Source organism: Aaosphaeria arxii (genome assembly GCF_010015735.1).
Source record: "Aaosphaeria arxii CBS 175.79 unplaced genomic scaffold BU24scaffold_1, whole genome shotgun sequence".
Classification (NCBI taxonomy): domain Eukaryota; kingdom Fungi; phylum Ascomycota; class Dothideomycetes; order Pleosporales; genus Aaosphaeria; species Aaosphaeria arxii.
Genome location: NW_022983474.1, coordinates 2,154,285 through 2,169,454, shown reverse-complemented (window position 1 = coordinate 2,169,454; position 15,170 = coordinate 2,154,285). Strand labels below are relative to the sequence as shown.

General features: G+C 50.6%; 7 protein-coding genes across 7 annotated transcripts; 3 read left to right on the top strand and 4 right to left on the bottom strand.

Moving 5' to 3' along the window:
- Positions 1-420: 420 nt before the first annotated feature.
- Positions 421-4,096, bottom strand: BU24DRAFT_383143 (ARM repeat-containing protein). Its single transcript, XM_033524792.1, has 3 exons — positions 3,594-4,096; positions 1,893-3,541; positions 421-1,837 (listed from the first exon to the last, which is right to left on the bottom strand). Exons 1-3 carry the CDS (start codon positions 4,003-4,005, stop codon positions 593-595), a joined length of 3,306 nt encoding a protein of 1,101 aa, XP_033389458.1. The 5' UTR covers positions 4,006-4,096; the 3' UTR covers positions 421-592.
- A 159-nt stretch (positions 4,097-4,255) lies between these two features.
- Positions 4,256-5,661, top strand: BU24DRAFT_383139 (pyridoxal phosphate-dependent enzyme, beta subunit). Its single transcript, XM_033524791.1, has 2 exons — positions 4,256-4,494; positions 4,547-5,661. Exons 1-2 carry the CDS (start codon positions 4,377-4,379, stop codon positions 5,542-5,544), a joined length of 1,116 nt encoding a protein of 371 aa, XP_033389457.1. The 5' UTR covers positions 4,256-4,376; the 3' UTR covers positions 5,545-5,661.
- On the bottom strand, positions 5,513-7,392 carry BU24DRAFT_416781 (uncharacterized protein). Its single transcript, XM_033526544.1, has 3 exons — positions 6,870-7,392; positions 6,370-6,807; positions 5,513-6,311 (listed from the first exon to the last, which is right to left on the bottom strand). The coding sequence occupies exons 1-3, from the start codon at positions 6,967-6,969 to the stop codon at positions 5,623-5,625; spliced, it is 1,227 nt and encodes a 408-aa protein (XP_033389456.1). The 5' UTR covers positions 6,970-7,392; the 3' UTR covers positions 5,513-5,622.
- Positions 7,393-7,456: 64 nt separating this feature from the next.
- Positions 7,457-8,757, top strand: BU24DRAFT_416780 (uncharacterized protein). The gene is made up of 2 exons (XM_033526543.1): positions 7,457-7,660; positions 7,741-8,757. Exons 1-2 carry the CDS (start codon positions 7,646-7,648, stop codon positions 8,572-8,574), a joined length of 849 nt encoding a protein of 282 aa, XP_033389455.1. The 5' UTR covers positions 7,457-7,645; the 3' UTR covers positions 8,575-8,757.
- BU24DRAFT_361702 (ribosomal protein L1) lies at positions 8,576-9,679 on the bottom strand. Its single transcript, XM_033524155.1, has 3 exons — positions 9,438-9,679; positions 8,814-9,378; positions 8,576-8,756 (listed from the first exon to the last, which is right to left on the bottom strand). Exons 1-3 carry the CDS (start codon positions 9,659-9,661, stop codon positions 8,661-8,663), a joined length of 885 nt encoding a protein of 294 aa, XP_033389454.1. The 5' UTR covers positions 9,662-9,679; the 3' UTR covers positions 8,576-8,660.
- Positions 9,680-11,456: 1,777 nt separating this feature from the next.
- On the top strand, positions 11,457-12,465 carry BU24DRAFT_15237 (DUF74-domain-containing protein). The gene has a single exon (XM_033521282.1). It carries the CDS (start codon positions 11,679-11,681, stop codon positions 12,135-12,137), a length of 459 nt encoding a protein of 152 aa, XP_033389453.1. The 5' UTR covers positions 11,457-11,678; the 3' UTR covers positions 12,138-12,465.
- Positions 12,466-12,721: 256 nt separating this feature from the next.
- BU24DRAFT_438364 (uncharacterized protein) lies at positions 12,722-13,596 on the bottom strand (the record flags this gene model as incomplete). The annotated part of the gene is made up of 2 exons (XM_033530250.1): positions 12,722-13,067; positions 13,154-13,596. The coding sequence occupies 2 exons, from the start codon at positions 13,594-13,596 to the stop codon at positions 12,722-12,724; spliced, it is 789 nt and encodes a 262-aa protein (XP_033389452.1).
- Between the last annotated feature and the right edge of the window lie 1,574 nt (positions 13,597-15,170).

Genomic DNA, 15,170 nt, shown 5'->3' with positions numbered 1-15,170 from the left:
TCATAAATAGAAAAAATGTTCCCTCTCTCTCTATTCCGAGCCATTGGAATCAGCGCCCGTCAGACTGTTGAGATTGATCGCATACATAGGTGTTCTTCTCTTCCGTCTGAAACGACTGTAATTCCGGCTCCCGCTGTCATAACTACTACATAGAAGAAAAAATAACTCTTTTTCCCTCTAGAAACTCTTACTCTGCCCAAGCTAAGGAAAAAAGAATTTAAAAATCAGGATGACATACTCCGTACTTGTATTGTCATTATCAATCGCTAGAACTGTGTAAGTTGTTTGGTTGGTTGTTTTGAAGGACAGTCGGATTGAGTAGCATCACAAGACAGACACGCAGATGTGCACACATATTCACTCATTCATCACCTACAGCCAGAAAGCAAAAAACACAACATGACTAAAATGAGAAGCTTTCCATATTTCAAAAACGCTAGACACTCATTCATACATACATACGTGCCATACGTGCCATACGCCGAGCGTGAAAAAAAGATAAGACGAGTCTAACCAAGTTGTTAATGCCGACCGACAACAAGCAGACGACCCCAAGCATCGAAGTGAGAGAAAGGGTTAGTTAGGTACGTTTTTACATCTCGCTGTTCAGCAAGCTCTCCATGATGTCGTCCTCCGTGAACGCCGTGTGGCGCCTACCGCCCCGGACGGGCAGGATTGTACCTTCGTGCATGTCTTCATCGTTGTCTTCGTCGTCGTCGCCTTCTTCGAGGGGCATCCGTGTGCCTTCTGCTTGCATGCCCGCGAGCATCGTGTCTTCGTCTTCGTTGTCGTCGTCGGGCACCTCGCTCTGGGCTTCTGGGGTCCCGCTCTGGCGTTGGCTCGCGGTGCCGGCGCGCGGCGGGGAGGACGACGTGGGCGGTACTTCCGTCTCGTCGACCTCCTCGCCCTGGGCTTGAGTGGCCGCTTCTACCTCTCCCAAACGCTTCGTCAGGCTGGTCTCCAGCTTAGCGAGGTAGTTCCTCGATGTGGCGTCTAGGCCGAGCTTCGCCTCCACGGCCTCTGACACGAGCTGGTGGAGGTCGCGCAGTGCGTCAATGTACGCCGCCTCGTGCTTCGATGGCGTGGACGAGATGTACAATTTGGTGAGGAGGCTCAGGAGCGGCTTCTTCTCGTCCCGGGTGCACGTGTCCCTGAGGGCCCGCTCTAGGATATCGATCGCAAGCTGGATGTGAGGTTCCTCCGCGCCCTCGAGGTTGTTGATCTTCCCGTCGACGCCTTGTTCCGTCGCACCGACGACGCGGCGGCCGTCGGTCCATTCAGAGAGGTGGCCGGCTACGATGGGCCAGCCGACCATCTCGTCGGCTTCCTCGTCGATGTCCTCTCGCATCACGAGAAGCTTTTGGATGACGGGGACGGCGAGTTGCGACATCAGGAGCGCGTTCTTAGCGCGGGAATGGCAGAAGACGGGAAGGAAGTAGCTGAGTGCTTGGCTGACGGCTGTGTTGGATGCTGTGTCTGGGTCGAAGTAGGCAAGTGTGAAGGCTTTCAGCAAAATGGCCACCGAGGCTGGCGGTAACACGTTGAGGAAGAGGAGTTTGGAGCCTGCTACGCATGCTTCAAGCGCCAAGTAGCGTTTGTCGGAATTGAAGGCTTTCAGGAACATCTTCATGATGTGCTTAAGCCAGGGGTTTGGTGTGGGCTCCGGTTCACCTTCTTGTTCCTCGTCCTCGTCTTCGGGATCTGGTGGGAGAGGGGCGATGAGTGTTGGATGTGTGATGATGATGTCGGTTAGAACCTGTATGACGATGACCTTGAGGCTATCTGGGCCGATAGAGTAGCAGTGAAGGAAAAGTTCTACGTTGGAGCTGGCAAGATCCTGGAAATGAAAGTTAGCAAGTGCTCTTGTTTTTCGATATGCAGTTCTCACGTACCTTGCTAAGGAGGCCAGCCAAACCTAGACACACTACTCCACGCTCTCGGATATTCTCATCGTGGCTCCGCACTGCAGGAACAATGAGAGTGTTTAAGATAGTGACCAGGGCGTTGTTATCTTCCAGTCCTACATAGACATTCTGCAACATGCATTGCGCGATATGCAGACACTTCAGGAACACGAGAGCTTCACGAATCTGCCTCTGCTCCTCTGCTTCTGGATCCTCCTCTTCCTTCGCCTTCTTGCTTGGGTTAGAAGCTGAAACAGTCGCGTCTGACTGAGCTGAGTGGAAGCTGTCCTCTGCATCCTCTGGCACTTCGGTTGCCTCGTCCGGCATGAGTGTGTCTCGGACCTCAGCAATTGCTTCCAAAATGACGCTGCAGAACTCTTTCTCTCCCGTGTCACGGCCACCACACACTGTACGGAGGACTTCGACACCCAATTTTGTACACTCTTCGGGAAACTCGACGCGCGCCAGGGCATCTCGCATGATGGAAAACATTTGTCGTCTTCCAACTTCGTCACTGTAGTCGAGCGTGAGAGCGATGTGAAGCAGCTGTTCGACCACGAATTCTTGCTCACTGGCTTCTTCAGCCATTTCTTGATAGTCTTCGTGATCCTCGTCCAGCTCAGCAATCCTGTGTCCAACCTCCATCAAACGATTGAGATGTGTCTGCACAAAGAAAGCAAATGCCATGACTGCGGGCATCTTCTCGTCTTGAAGCGAATCGTCCGCTAGACTAACGCAATAGTCATTCAAACTGCGTGCCACGAACGCGCTTTCTGGTGTCAGTCCGTTCCAGAAGTCGTCGTCGAATGTGACAAAATCTCTATAGTCTGGCCGGCCGTCCCAGAACTCGCGCATTGCCTCATGAGCCATGCCTTCCTCAGTTCCGGAATGGGTGATGCTTATGCGCTCTAGCAATTCGAGTAGAGCGTCCATGTTAGGGGGAAAGACTTCACCAGGTTTTCGTTCTTCCTCAGGTGTCGGATTATGGGTCTGAGCACAATGGTCGATCCATCGTTCGCGGAAGAGACGTGCGGTTGCCTTTCGGACCATCTCGTCACGATCCCTTAGCCCCCACCGGATGAGCTTCTCACGTTCCACCATAGACATATGACGGAAATCCCCAAGAGCAGGAAGTAATTTACCATACAAGGCACGTCGAGTCCCCGGATCCGAGTCCCTGGCTCTTTCCAGTAGCCATTTGAGGGTATTGGGTCGGAAAGGCAGATTCATTAGGACCGCGCGACGGACTTCCGCACTCGGATCGTTCTGCATAATATCCAGCAGCTTGATCAGTATGCGACCTGTGGTGTCATCGTCGCTGTCCTCTTCATCTTCCTCCTCGTCATCGTTGTCGGCAAGGCGGCCCAGACCGAGTACTGCCTGTACTCGAACAGAAGGCTCCTTGTCTCGCAGTCTCTTCGCCAATTTAAGCCGGATGAGATCAAATAGCTCGTCGTCGATCTGATCTAAACTGTTGACGATGTGTGCAACTGTCTGTGTGGCGCGAAATCGCACCGTCTTGTCCTTGACCTCGATAAATGTGAGTATTGTAGATAGTATATGCGATGTGAGACGACTACTAGGCGTCTCTGGAATGAGCATTTCTTGTTCGTCATCGGGCTGCAGGATAGCATTGTCTGTGGGAACATTAGCCTCAAATTTCAATAATTGGAAGACAGATGAATATACCTTTCTCCGTTGCATGCTTCAAGAAGATACCTAGAAATCTGATAATACGGTCACCAACAGGTTCGCTCTTCTTGACTGCCATGATCCTCGTCACGCATCGCGCTACCTCCTCGTTGAAATCCGCTTCGTCGAATTCCTCTTCCACTCGCTTCTTCTTGGTATCTTGTGCCTCGTAACAACATGCTTCCTGGATCTTCCTCAAACTAACGACTAATTTCCGCTGTGTCGCCGTTGTCTTCTGTGCGTCGCCGAATATTTGACATATCTGCGTTCGAAGCGATGTGACCTCTCCTTCGTCTGGGACCTCGACAGCGGGGACAGACGACCGCGATTTGGCCGTGGTCGAGCTTGATTTGCGGGTTGCACCTGCGCCAGACGAGCGCGCCGACCGCGATGCAGGTCTTCCGGGCATATTCGCTCTGTGAGTTTGGTTGTTAGTTGTTGTCGTTGGTATGTTCTGCCGTGGAATGTTTCCGAGGGGTATATTCGGATGGGGGATGTTGATTCTGCCCACACCGAACAACAAGACAGTGACCCCCCAAAACAAACAAATGCCCCTGCCCGATCCGGGCAAGCGCGCAACGCGACTCGCACGTGAACTCGCCTAACCCCTGTAAATTGCGACATCGCGACATCGGCGGGGAAGCTCTCCAATTCGCCGACGAATAGTTCCCAGCAGAAAGGTTCGCTTTTGTGACTTGTCGTCATATCTTTCTTGCTTCTGGACGTTTGCGCGATTACTATATTCTTGAAGTTTGTTCGTGTGCTCGAATTTGTTTCAAGATGTTCAGAACTGCAGTGCGCCGGTTCGCTGCGACTGGAATGCACTTTGCTGCATACGATGCTTCGATCATCAACGTTTCGAGGGCACAAGGCGTTGCACAAAGAGGCCTTTTAGATGGTATGATCCACGCCTCCCACCTCCAATTCAATCAATCTCACCCACTTTCCAGCAATTGGCAAGACCCCTCTCATAAAACTAAAGCGACTCTCTGAGGAGACCGGTTGCGAAGTGCTCGGAAAAGCCGAATTCCAAAACCCCGGTGGCTCAGTCAAAGACCGCGCCGCGCTCTTCGTCGTCGAGCATGCAGAGAAGCAGGGCCTCCTGAAGCCAGGCGGCACCGTCATCGAGGGCACAGCCGGCAACACTGGCATCGGACTCGCGCACGTCTGCCGCTCCAAGGGCTACAAACTCGTCATCTACATGCCGAACACACAATCGCAGGGCAAGATCGACTTGCTACGACTGCTCGGCGCAGAGGTGTATCCCGTCCCTGCGGTTGCGTTCGATAATCCGGAGAACTACAACCACCAGGCGAAGAGGCATGCCGACAGTCTCGAGAACGCGGTTTGGACGAATCAGTTCGACAACACTGCGAACCGACAGGCCCACATCGAGACGACGGGCCCGGAGATCTGGGAGCAGACGAATGGAAAGATCGACGCTTTTACTTGTGCCACGGGCACGGGAGGCTCGCTTGCGGGAGTCACGCGGTATCTGAAGGAGAAGTCGAACGGCCGCGTCAAGGCGTTCCTTGCGGACCCTCCCGGTTCGGTCCTGCACTCGTACATCCAGAGTGGGGGTAAGCTCGCTGAGAGACAGGGCGGTTCTATCACAGAAGGCATTGGCCAGGGCAGAGTGACGGACAATCTCAAGCCGGATATCGACCTCATCGACGACTCGCTCCACATCGCGGATGAGAAGACCATCGAGATGGTGTACAGGTGCTTGGATGAGGAGGGCTTATACTTGGGGGCTAGTTCGAGCTTGAACGTCGTTGCTGCTAAGGAGGTTGCGGAGAAGCTTGGAAAGGGCCATACCGTCGTGACGCTTCTCTGCGACGGTGCATACCGTTACGCGGATCGTTTATTCTCGAAGAATTGGCTGCAGGAGAAGAAGCTCATCGATTCGATACCCGAGCATTTGAAGAAGTACATTGTCCTCCCATAGAGGAACGGACTAGTTAAGATAAAAATACAATACCAATCTTCCAACAAGTGTATTTCTATATTGTTGTATCTACTATGTCTATAGATTCGGCGACCCACTAACAAATCCATTGACCACAGCGGACATAAGCTGATTCGCGATCGCGGTCTTCGGTGGCAACCTCAATCCACCGGGCTTGTACTCTGGTCCGGCATCTTCACCAAGTCCACTCGTACCGATTCTCAACGCCTCCCGCACCTCGTCAAGCGTGAACCATTTGGCATCTTCCAACTCCGCATCGTGTCCCAAGTGCACGGTCTCGCCAGTGGGAATCGCCTGTCCAATGGCGCCAATCATCAAGTTTGCGGGATACGGCCAGGGCTGAGTGGAGTGGATGACGACGCGTCCGAGGTGAATTCCAGACTCCTCCCATACTTCTCTTCGTACGGCTTCTTCCACGCTCTCGGCGGGCTCGAGGAACCCGGCGAGCGTGCTGTACCAGTACTCTGGCCAGCGCTTTTGTCGGCCAAGCAGCACACGCTGTCCGTCGGCAGATACTACAGCCATGATGACGGTAGGGTCAGTCCTGGGGAAGGATAGATTGGAGATACCGGTGCGTGTAGCGCAGGGTGGGCGGTCCGGTGTCGATACTGAAGGTGCGATGTCTCGTGGGGGACATGTTCGCTTGAAGCCGGCGTTTATGGAGAGAGTAGGGTATCCACAGGCTCCGCAGTATGGGTTTCTTGCATTCCAGTCGAGCAAATGGCGAGCTTCGGCATAGATTGCGGCTGTGGTGGAGTTAGTGGTGGAATCGTCAACTCTATGTCTAGTGTGTGCAGTATATACCTTCTTGTGCAGGCAAAGATAGGTGCATTCGGCCTTTTGAGAAAGCAAGACCCTGCCCTTCTAGATTCTTGATCAAGGCCTCAGCAGCCTCAGTCACGCTGGCCTTAGGTGTCACATCGACGGCGAAGTAGGGTTGTCCTTTGTAGTGATCCTTGTATACGAATCCCTCTACGCGCTCGTCGAGACCTAGGAAGACTATTTGCGGCAAGTATGTCGCTGAGTTGTAGTCCTTGATGGTATCCTCTTCCGTCTTTGAAAATGGATCTTCGCCAATAATGGGTTGCACATCGGTATACTTTACTTGCACGAGCTCGGTGCCAGATTTGACCAACGGCTCAAGCTTGTTGAAGAGAAGGAAAGAGGCCGAAGGGTGGCGGAGGGCCTGGGAGAGAAATGCATGGTCAGGGCGAAGGAAAGACACACGGTTCAGTGGCGATCCTACATGGGATCAATCAGTGACTACTTTCTACAGAATGAATGGAGGCGCAACTGCAATATACCGGAGAAGTAGTTGGCGATCTCCTTGCCGAACTTTCGGCTTAGCATCGAGTCGACGTCAGGATGCGCAGGCTCAGGTAGATTAGGTTGAGGGAGGGGCATTATGTTATGACGCCTAGTAGGAAGAGGAAGAGAGGTCGAGTAGGTTACAGAATTGTGCGAGTAATGAGGTGGAAGTCGAAATCCAAACAGGATAAACAATCGCGAAGAGAGTTCTACGCCAGACTAGATAATAGCACCAAATAGTTGCACAATCTCGTACCTGACGTGCTCGATCTACTTACCCCACTGAGGGGTGAAGATGGATTATTAAACATGACTCTGACAGGTCGATAGGCCCGTCCTACTAAGTAATTGCAAGAAGGGCTATTATTTCCGTTTCGAAGGTTCGAGGGCGATTCTGCATCCTCGGCTTTAGAGACTACTCTCGGTCCGCTATCGCCAGCGTGCCAGCGGATACAAGTAGGCCGGAATCCATACTAATACTGCATAGTACGGAGAAATAGTAGATGGTTACAGGGATGGTTGCAGAGAAAGGGAAGAGATCAAGAGGGAGGGCTTGAGGCTTGACGACACCCCACGTTGCCGCCAAGCCTTACAGCTCTCCAAATCCCATACCAGAACACCGTTTCCAAATGTTCCGATAGTTACAACATGCATATAACAATACTTTATTAAGTTATTACCCACGATACACAATCAAGATCACCTTCCGCATAATACTCTGCAACTCACTCACCGCCTCTTTTGAAACCCCAATGGCTTGAACCTGTTCGCCATGAGTCGCTTCTACGTATGTAACCGCTCTCCCTTCACCGTTTCCCGCATCTATAGAAAACGCAGCGCAAGTCGTGTTAACCCGCCATTGGACAGGTTGGCGGCTCTACCTCCGCCTCTTCTGACGAGGACGACGATAATCTTCCCTTCCCTACACCCTTACAGCGCAGCGACTTCCTCGCCGCGGACTTCTCCCCATCGACTTACCTGAGCACGCTGCGCAATCGCCATCAAACCCTCGAAGACCTGCGCTCCGAACTCCGGTCCCGCAGCCAAGAGCTAAATAAAGAGCTCCTCGACCTCGTCAACTCTAATTACCAGGACTTTCTGAGCCTCGGAAGCAGTCTCAAGGGCGGCGACGAAAAGGTTGAGGAAGTCAGGGTTGGTCTTTTAGGATTTAGGAAAGACGTTGAGGCCGCGAAAGGCAAGGTGGAAGAGAGGGAAGAGGTTGTCAAGGATCTGGTGGACGAACGCGTGCGGATAAGGAATGACATCGCCATCGGCAGAGCGTTAGTGGACTATGAAGAAAGGCTGAGATTGCTCGAGGGTCGACTTAGAATCGAGACAAGGACAGATTCTGCCAAATCGGGGGAATATGATGATTCATCAGAGAGCGAAGAGGATTCTGACGACGATGAGGGGTTATTTTCCTCCTCCGTCTCGAAATTGCGGAATCACGTTCAACAGTATTGTTTAATACAACAAATCGCGAAAAGTGTTGGAGAGACTATGCCTTTCATCACGGCGCAAGCACCACGCGTGGTAAAAGTCCGAAACACAATACTTCTAGACCTCAACAATGCATTGAGGCAAGCCAAAGCCGCGGGCGCCAAGGGCTCAAGTAGAGTCATGAAGATCGCAAGAATCTATGCGGACATGGATGAATCTGCGGAGGCAATCAAGGTGTTAAAGTCCGCCAAAACGTCATAATATGGCCTATATCTACAGCAATGTGGTCAAGCATAGCGATGGCGTTAGATTATGATACAATGTCTTATACATATAGATCAGATATGCTACAAAGGACCGGAAAGCTCCTTGACTGGTATCGAATTAGCGTTCTTGAACTCGCCGTTCAAAGTGAACCCGGGAGAGTTAGTGGAGCTCAGCACCTAGGAATAAGTTAGTTTGATGTAAAATGAAAAACATGCATGTCCGAAATAACTCACCACTTCGTGAATCTCCTTGCTTATTCGATCTTGCATTTGCGCAATATCCTTCTTCAGCGTATCCATGAACGCCTTAACATTCTTCTGCATCTCTTCGGGAGTGAAGGCCAATTGTCCAACTGCCATTCGGATCACACCCATCCTTTCCCTGTACTCACTTGCACCAACCATATTCCTAACCGTAACTCCCACATTATTCACAACCGTACCCGTCTTCGTGCTGGGCATCAATCCCTTTGGACCAAGAACCCTTCCCAAACCAGCCTTATTCAACTTCGCAAGCGAGTCGATGTGGCAAATACACCTTTCAAACTCCACAATCCCCTCCTTGATCTGATTGAAAACCTCGTCCTCACCCACCAGCACCGCACCCGCAGCGCGGGCCTCCTCGGCGGCCTTGGAGCCCGGCGGTGCAATCACGCAGATCCTCACATCAGTCTTCACGGGATGCGGGAGCCGAAGTCGATTGCGGATGACGGGGCCGTTCTTCAATGTGCGCAGGCGAACGTGCATTTCGTATTTTGAGGATGCTGGGTTGCGGCCAACTTCGAAGGCGCGGATGTATCTGTTCACACAGAGTCAATACCACCAATCTTACACCCGCAATCTGCCAATTGAACTCACTGCATCGCGTCCACGAGAGCGAATTGCTCTGCATGCTTCAGGTCATACTGGAGGAAGGTGTTCCTCGTCTTTTTCTTCTTCTTGGGTGCGGCGGATTTTTGAGAGGCGCATCGCAGGGTCTGGTAGGGGAGGATGCTGGGTCGAATTATTTCAGCTCGGGGAATCGCTATCGAGGATGCTCCTATTCTGCTCAGAGGAGCGAGGAACGGTCTTGGGTTGGCCATGTTGTGGTTTAATGTGTGGTCGTATGTTGGACATCAAAAGTTCGGAGGTCCGACGAATTGTACGCCAAGCTTGATACGCTTTGCCTAATCGGGAAATACCACGTTTATATGGATATAAATCCCCACGAAGCTGTGCCGCACACAATTGGCGTGCGGTCAGGTAGAACACTTTAAGCTTTTTCTGACTCGACTGACCAGAAAATAGCCAGGAATTATGAAAACCATGGTTCGAAGTGCAAGTCGGGGTTGCCGCTAACATTCTGAGTCGCCTAAGTGTCTTTCAAGATCAGCATTTCTGTCCTGATTCAATAAAATAGATAATTCACCTTGTCCTGAAATCGCGATTTATTTTCAAAATTATCTACTAGTAATGCGGCTGAAAAGATTTGAATCTCTTGACCCGTTCTGCTGGTATTGATGATGCTTGATTTTAGGAAGCGCATTCACGAGTTTACATTTTGAATTAAAAGATACATTCTTTTTACACATAATCTCCAATTGGAAGGAAAAGAAAAATGCATTAAAATGAGAATGAGATCAAGTTCCTGTAATGAGCTCGATATATTGATTGAGACTGGCAAAGTCCAATAAGAACTTAGTCTGTCAGTTTTCCTACCAGGACACTGTCATGTTGGCGAGCGTGCCTTTTGGTGCATGTGTCAGCATTAGGTTTAAAGTATAGAGGATTTCTGGTAATTGATCTTATATGGTCCCGTCTTGATCTAAAGCTATGTTGAACAAAGATGCTTTTGATCTCTCTCACATCGCTTTGGTTGACATTGAGACCCGCAAAGAATGTATGTGAGGTAGGCAAGAAATCCTAGCAACTTGGTTCGCTGAAAATGGGCATCTCAGACGATAACATATCGTTTCAAGATCTAAGAGTTCATCGGAGATCCCTAGAAATTGGCAAGGATAGAGCATCAGGTTCGAGATCACTCGTGGAAATATGTGCACCATTAGAGCGGTATCATTCGCCGCACGTCCGGAATGTGTGAACATGCTTCAGAGAGAATTTGTCAGTGTTTGGTTTTATATGGTCTTGCACTTATTTCTTCTTTTGGAAATACAGATGCTGGATCTGTGAGTCCATAAGGTCTGATCAAGGTCGGCGAACATGATCTAGAAGAGTCTATATGTATGAAATACATGATCTTCACGCAGATGTCAGACTGCAAGTCCGGATGGGAAAGAACAAACGAAGATATTGTGGCCAGAAGCAATGACGTATCGTTCACGACCCAATTCCCGCAACCCGGTAACACGATCTAATCGTCGGAAATGTCAAGCTTTCCAAGGATGCCTTAGGAGAAAAAAGCCTATTTCGCCCTTCGATCGTCATAATGCCTGGTCAAACACGATGGCTCGACGGACTGATGGCGAGGAGGGTGCGGGCAGAGCGGCGCGTCTGAGGCTACCGAGAGACCACGCAGCCAACGACGATATCTCGTATACTCGTTTTCTAACTCCAGGACTGCTAAATGGTGGATTTGGCTCTGCCGTCCCAACTTCAGACAAGAGCTGCAAGTGTGACACAAAGATCTTCCGACCAGCGTCGCAGGTATTCGCTTGATGTGGCTGAAACGCGCGACATGCTCCGCACCTCCGCATCGATGCCATCGAACCTTCGGCTGAACTATTACCGATAAATCGATATGTCGTCTCGAACTACTCCATTCCAACCAGAATTGCAACTGAGATAGCCAAGCTTTTGGAGCTGAGATGTCCAAGGGCGAGGCATTATCTTGGACTGCGTAGGGTGCGTTTCAAGATTTGCATCTGACTTCATCGTGGACAGCAGAACGGTCGCCTTTATTATCTGAGGACATCGCGCCCAAGGCTTGGATTTTTTTTATCCTGCATTCACATATTTCATCAAGCATTTCTATTCTATATCATTTTCTATTCGTCATCTTTTCTTTTTGCGCTGCGTTTATCATCGCATCTTTTATACAGCACACATTCGGCCAACCACGTCACCAAGTTATCCAGAGAGAACTTGAACCCAATCGCCACAATGTTGACCAACCGCCGATCCACCATGATGATTCCTCCTCCAACAACACACAAAAGGACGCAAAGTTTTACAGCGGCATCTCCTAACTATGAATCCGAGCCACACTGCCGCACCAGCTCCGTCCTAACAGCCACAACCGACAACCTCCCAGGCCACCGCGTCGTGAAAGTAATTGGCACAGTCCATGGCATCACAACTTGCGCGCGAAAAGAGACGAAGACTTTCCTGAAATCCATGGGGATGGGTAGCGAGGCAAAGAGTCTGACGCACATGCTATACAATGCGCGCGACCAAGCCATTGAAAGAATGGTGAGGGACTGCGTGAGCCGGGGAGGCAATGCGATTGTTGGAATAGGATTTGGAGAGAGTGAGGTCTTGGGATTCGCGCAGGTCTCCGTGTATGGCACTGCGGTCTTCGTCGAGAGGCAATTCAGCAAGGACGATCCTTTCAACCAGTGACACGCATTGCTGGTGGTATAGAGCCGACGGACACTTCGAGCACAATCGAGTGATATCGTAACGCGGCGGATGATCCATCAGGGTATGGATATCTCTTTTCGAGTACATTCGGATCAGCGCGAGCAAGTTCTCAGCAGCGACATAACTATACGGCGTTCTGTCGGAGTCGAAAGGGAAAAGCGTCGACGAAATTTTTGAAAAGAAAAACGATGGCGGAATCGTTCAAAGGAAGCAAATTCTTCCAGCTGGCTCTATTGATACCATCGCCGTGGCCAGGGCGACGACAAAAGGGTTAGCAGTGCGTAATGCAGAAAAACATGTGTACATGAATTTTGTTTGTTTAATAATTTATCACTTTCATCTCCATTGCTTTTATCTTGTTTCCCCTGAATGTCAAGTCCAGACGAGCATAGAGGAGCATTGGACACGAGGTAAGTTGAAAACATATTTCCTAGATAAAATTATGCTACGCTAACAACATATACAGTGCAAAGAACACCCTTCTTCTACCACCAATCCATACACCAGACCCAGAATCCAGCGACCATCACCATCCCAGCATCCACAGCTCTGCCTCTCTCCAGTCAAAATCTCGCAAACCACCAACCCAACGCGCCCGCAATCCCCATAGCAAACGGCGGCAACAGCGTGCTAACCATAGCATTGAACGCCTTCCACCACCTCTGCGTCCTCGCAACCATGAAGCCCTCCCTATCGTTGACGTGCGGGAACCCCTCATCCGGCACGTCTTTGCCCAAGAAGTCACAGAGACCGGTCCAGCCGGCCTTGACGTCGAACTCCAGGAGTCTGTCCTTCGGCACATACGCCCTAATGGCCTCGTAGTGGTCGATGAACGCCTCGCGCTCGCCCTTGGGGCAGATGTGCTTGCGAAGCGCCTGCTGGAACTTCTGATATCTCCACCATGCGCGTCTGTATCAAACATCAGCAACTACATCTCCCCTTCCCGCACTGCACTTCCATCCTCGAATTCAGGGGTCCGGTACAACACGACTTACTGCGTAGGTTCAAACGGGGTAACATAATCCCAACTCCTCCACTTGATCCCCTCATCCACACTCGCCTTCATCGACGTCATCCACCTATCGGGATCCCGATTCGTGAGAATGATCTTCGCATCCGGATACGCATCCACGAGGTCCCTCCACACATACGTGCCGGGCATATTGCATGACACATTGTAGTCACCGAGCAACTTGTCGTAGTCCTCGTGGGTGTAGTTCGCAGCGGTGTCGTAGTGGTACGCGGAGATGGCTTCTTCCCAGTAAGGGTATAATTCGGGGGTGTTCTGAAGCATCGAGCCGTGGAATGTGTTGTAGCCGAGGACGTTGAGGGCTGCGCGCAGGGAGGACACGCCGGTGCGAGGCATGCCGAGGATGAGGATTTGCATCGGCTTGGGGTTGGGGTGAGGGGGTTTGGAGTCGATGAGGCGGGAGGTCATCATGTCGAGGGGCTTTTGGAGGTCGGTGGTTAGGGAGTCTACCATTTTGGCCATTTTGGATGTTGGGTTTTGTCAGGAGAGAGGGAGATTGGGAAGGAAAGTCGACAGAATGAAATGATACGTCTAAATCTCTCACAAGAAGGAAAGAAGATTCAACGATATGAAGAAGTTTAAGTCGAAAGATCGTTACAAGAAGCAACACAATCGTGTGGAAGCTCTGAATCCCAAAGCGTATGATCAGCGAGCTTCGCAATGAAAGATATGATTGTCTGAAGTGGAGTTGACATTGTCTTTTTGTGTCCCTCTCCCTTCGAACGACTATCCCCGAACTAATAAAGACTCAGCCATTCTCCTTCGAACCGCAATGGGTAATCTCTGTTCGTCGACGGTGGTGGCCTTTGAACGGAGACTTGGTACCACATGCATGTGCACTTATCACCACCCTCACTCACTCAGTCAAGCCCAACACGAAACCACACATAAGGTACATATGTACATACACACTTGGTTGTGCACAGGTATCACGTTTGTCTCATTGCACATGGAACGAAGGACGCATGTTTTCCACCGACCGATAAGCATGCATGCATCCCTCATGTACATCATATATTTAGTTAAAACAAACACACTCCCGCCCACCCCTGTCATCATCCTCGAGAATCCGGGGAAGTTAGCTCGCTCGCTCGCTCACAAACGACACAGATACCCTTTTTCGAACGTACCGACAGCAAACAAATCCGATACCCAGGATCCCAGCCCCATCGTCGATGCTAGACGCGGATGGCCGCACAGTCCCCCTCCACATGCACACGATCGCTGATTTCGGGGATGGTGGGAATTGCCATCCATCGGATCGGGAATACACAAGATCGCAGGCTTATAGTGTTGGGATTGGCTCGATGGGATTTGTGCTTACTTTGCTGTTTCCGCACAGTGAAGGAAGCGAGGATTGACGGGGCTATGCGACATTGGCATTTCAGTTTCCATCTTACTCGGAGGAAAAGTTGCTAGGCAGCTTGCTTGTGTTATACTGGGTTCGCGGAGAAATGTACATAAGATATAGTGGGTGCCTTGAAACTTGTTGAAATGCGTAGAGGATGATGGTGGTGGTTGCGATTTCGTTTCATTGCTACTCGGAAACAATGCTGAGAATGAAGTTGGTCGTGAAGATGTCGTTGGATCTCAGCATAGTAACATTGTAGCAAGTATGCCCACTACGACAGAATTACTAGATACAAACGCACATTATCTATCTAAAATTCTGATTTCCTCGTATTTATGGACATGCCGTCATTCGTTTCACGCGTCCATACATACATACATACATACATACATACATACATGACCCCGGAGACTCAACACCGCATCTTCATACCAAGAAGCTTGCTTCACTCTCCTGTCGCACCTGAATGACAGCAAACACACAAAACTGTGACATACAACTATATGTTCCGTACTTCGGAATAAAAGACCCTCCATCCAAATCGCGGTGAAAGAAAAACACTTGAAAAATATATCTCAAGCTTACACCCACCCTCCGCCCTCCGTATTGGTCCGTTTACCTGATGTCGTGC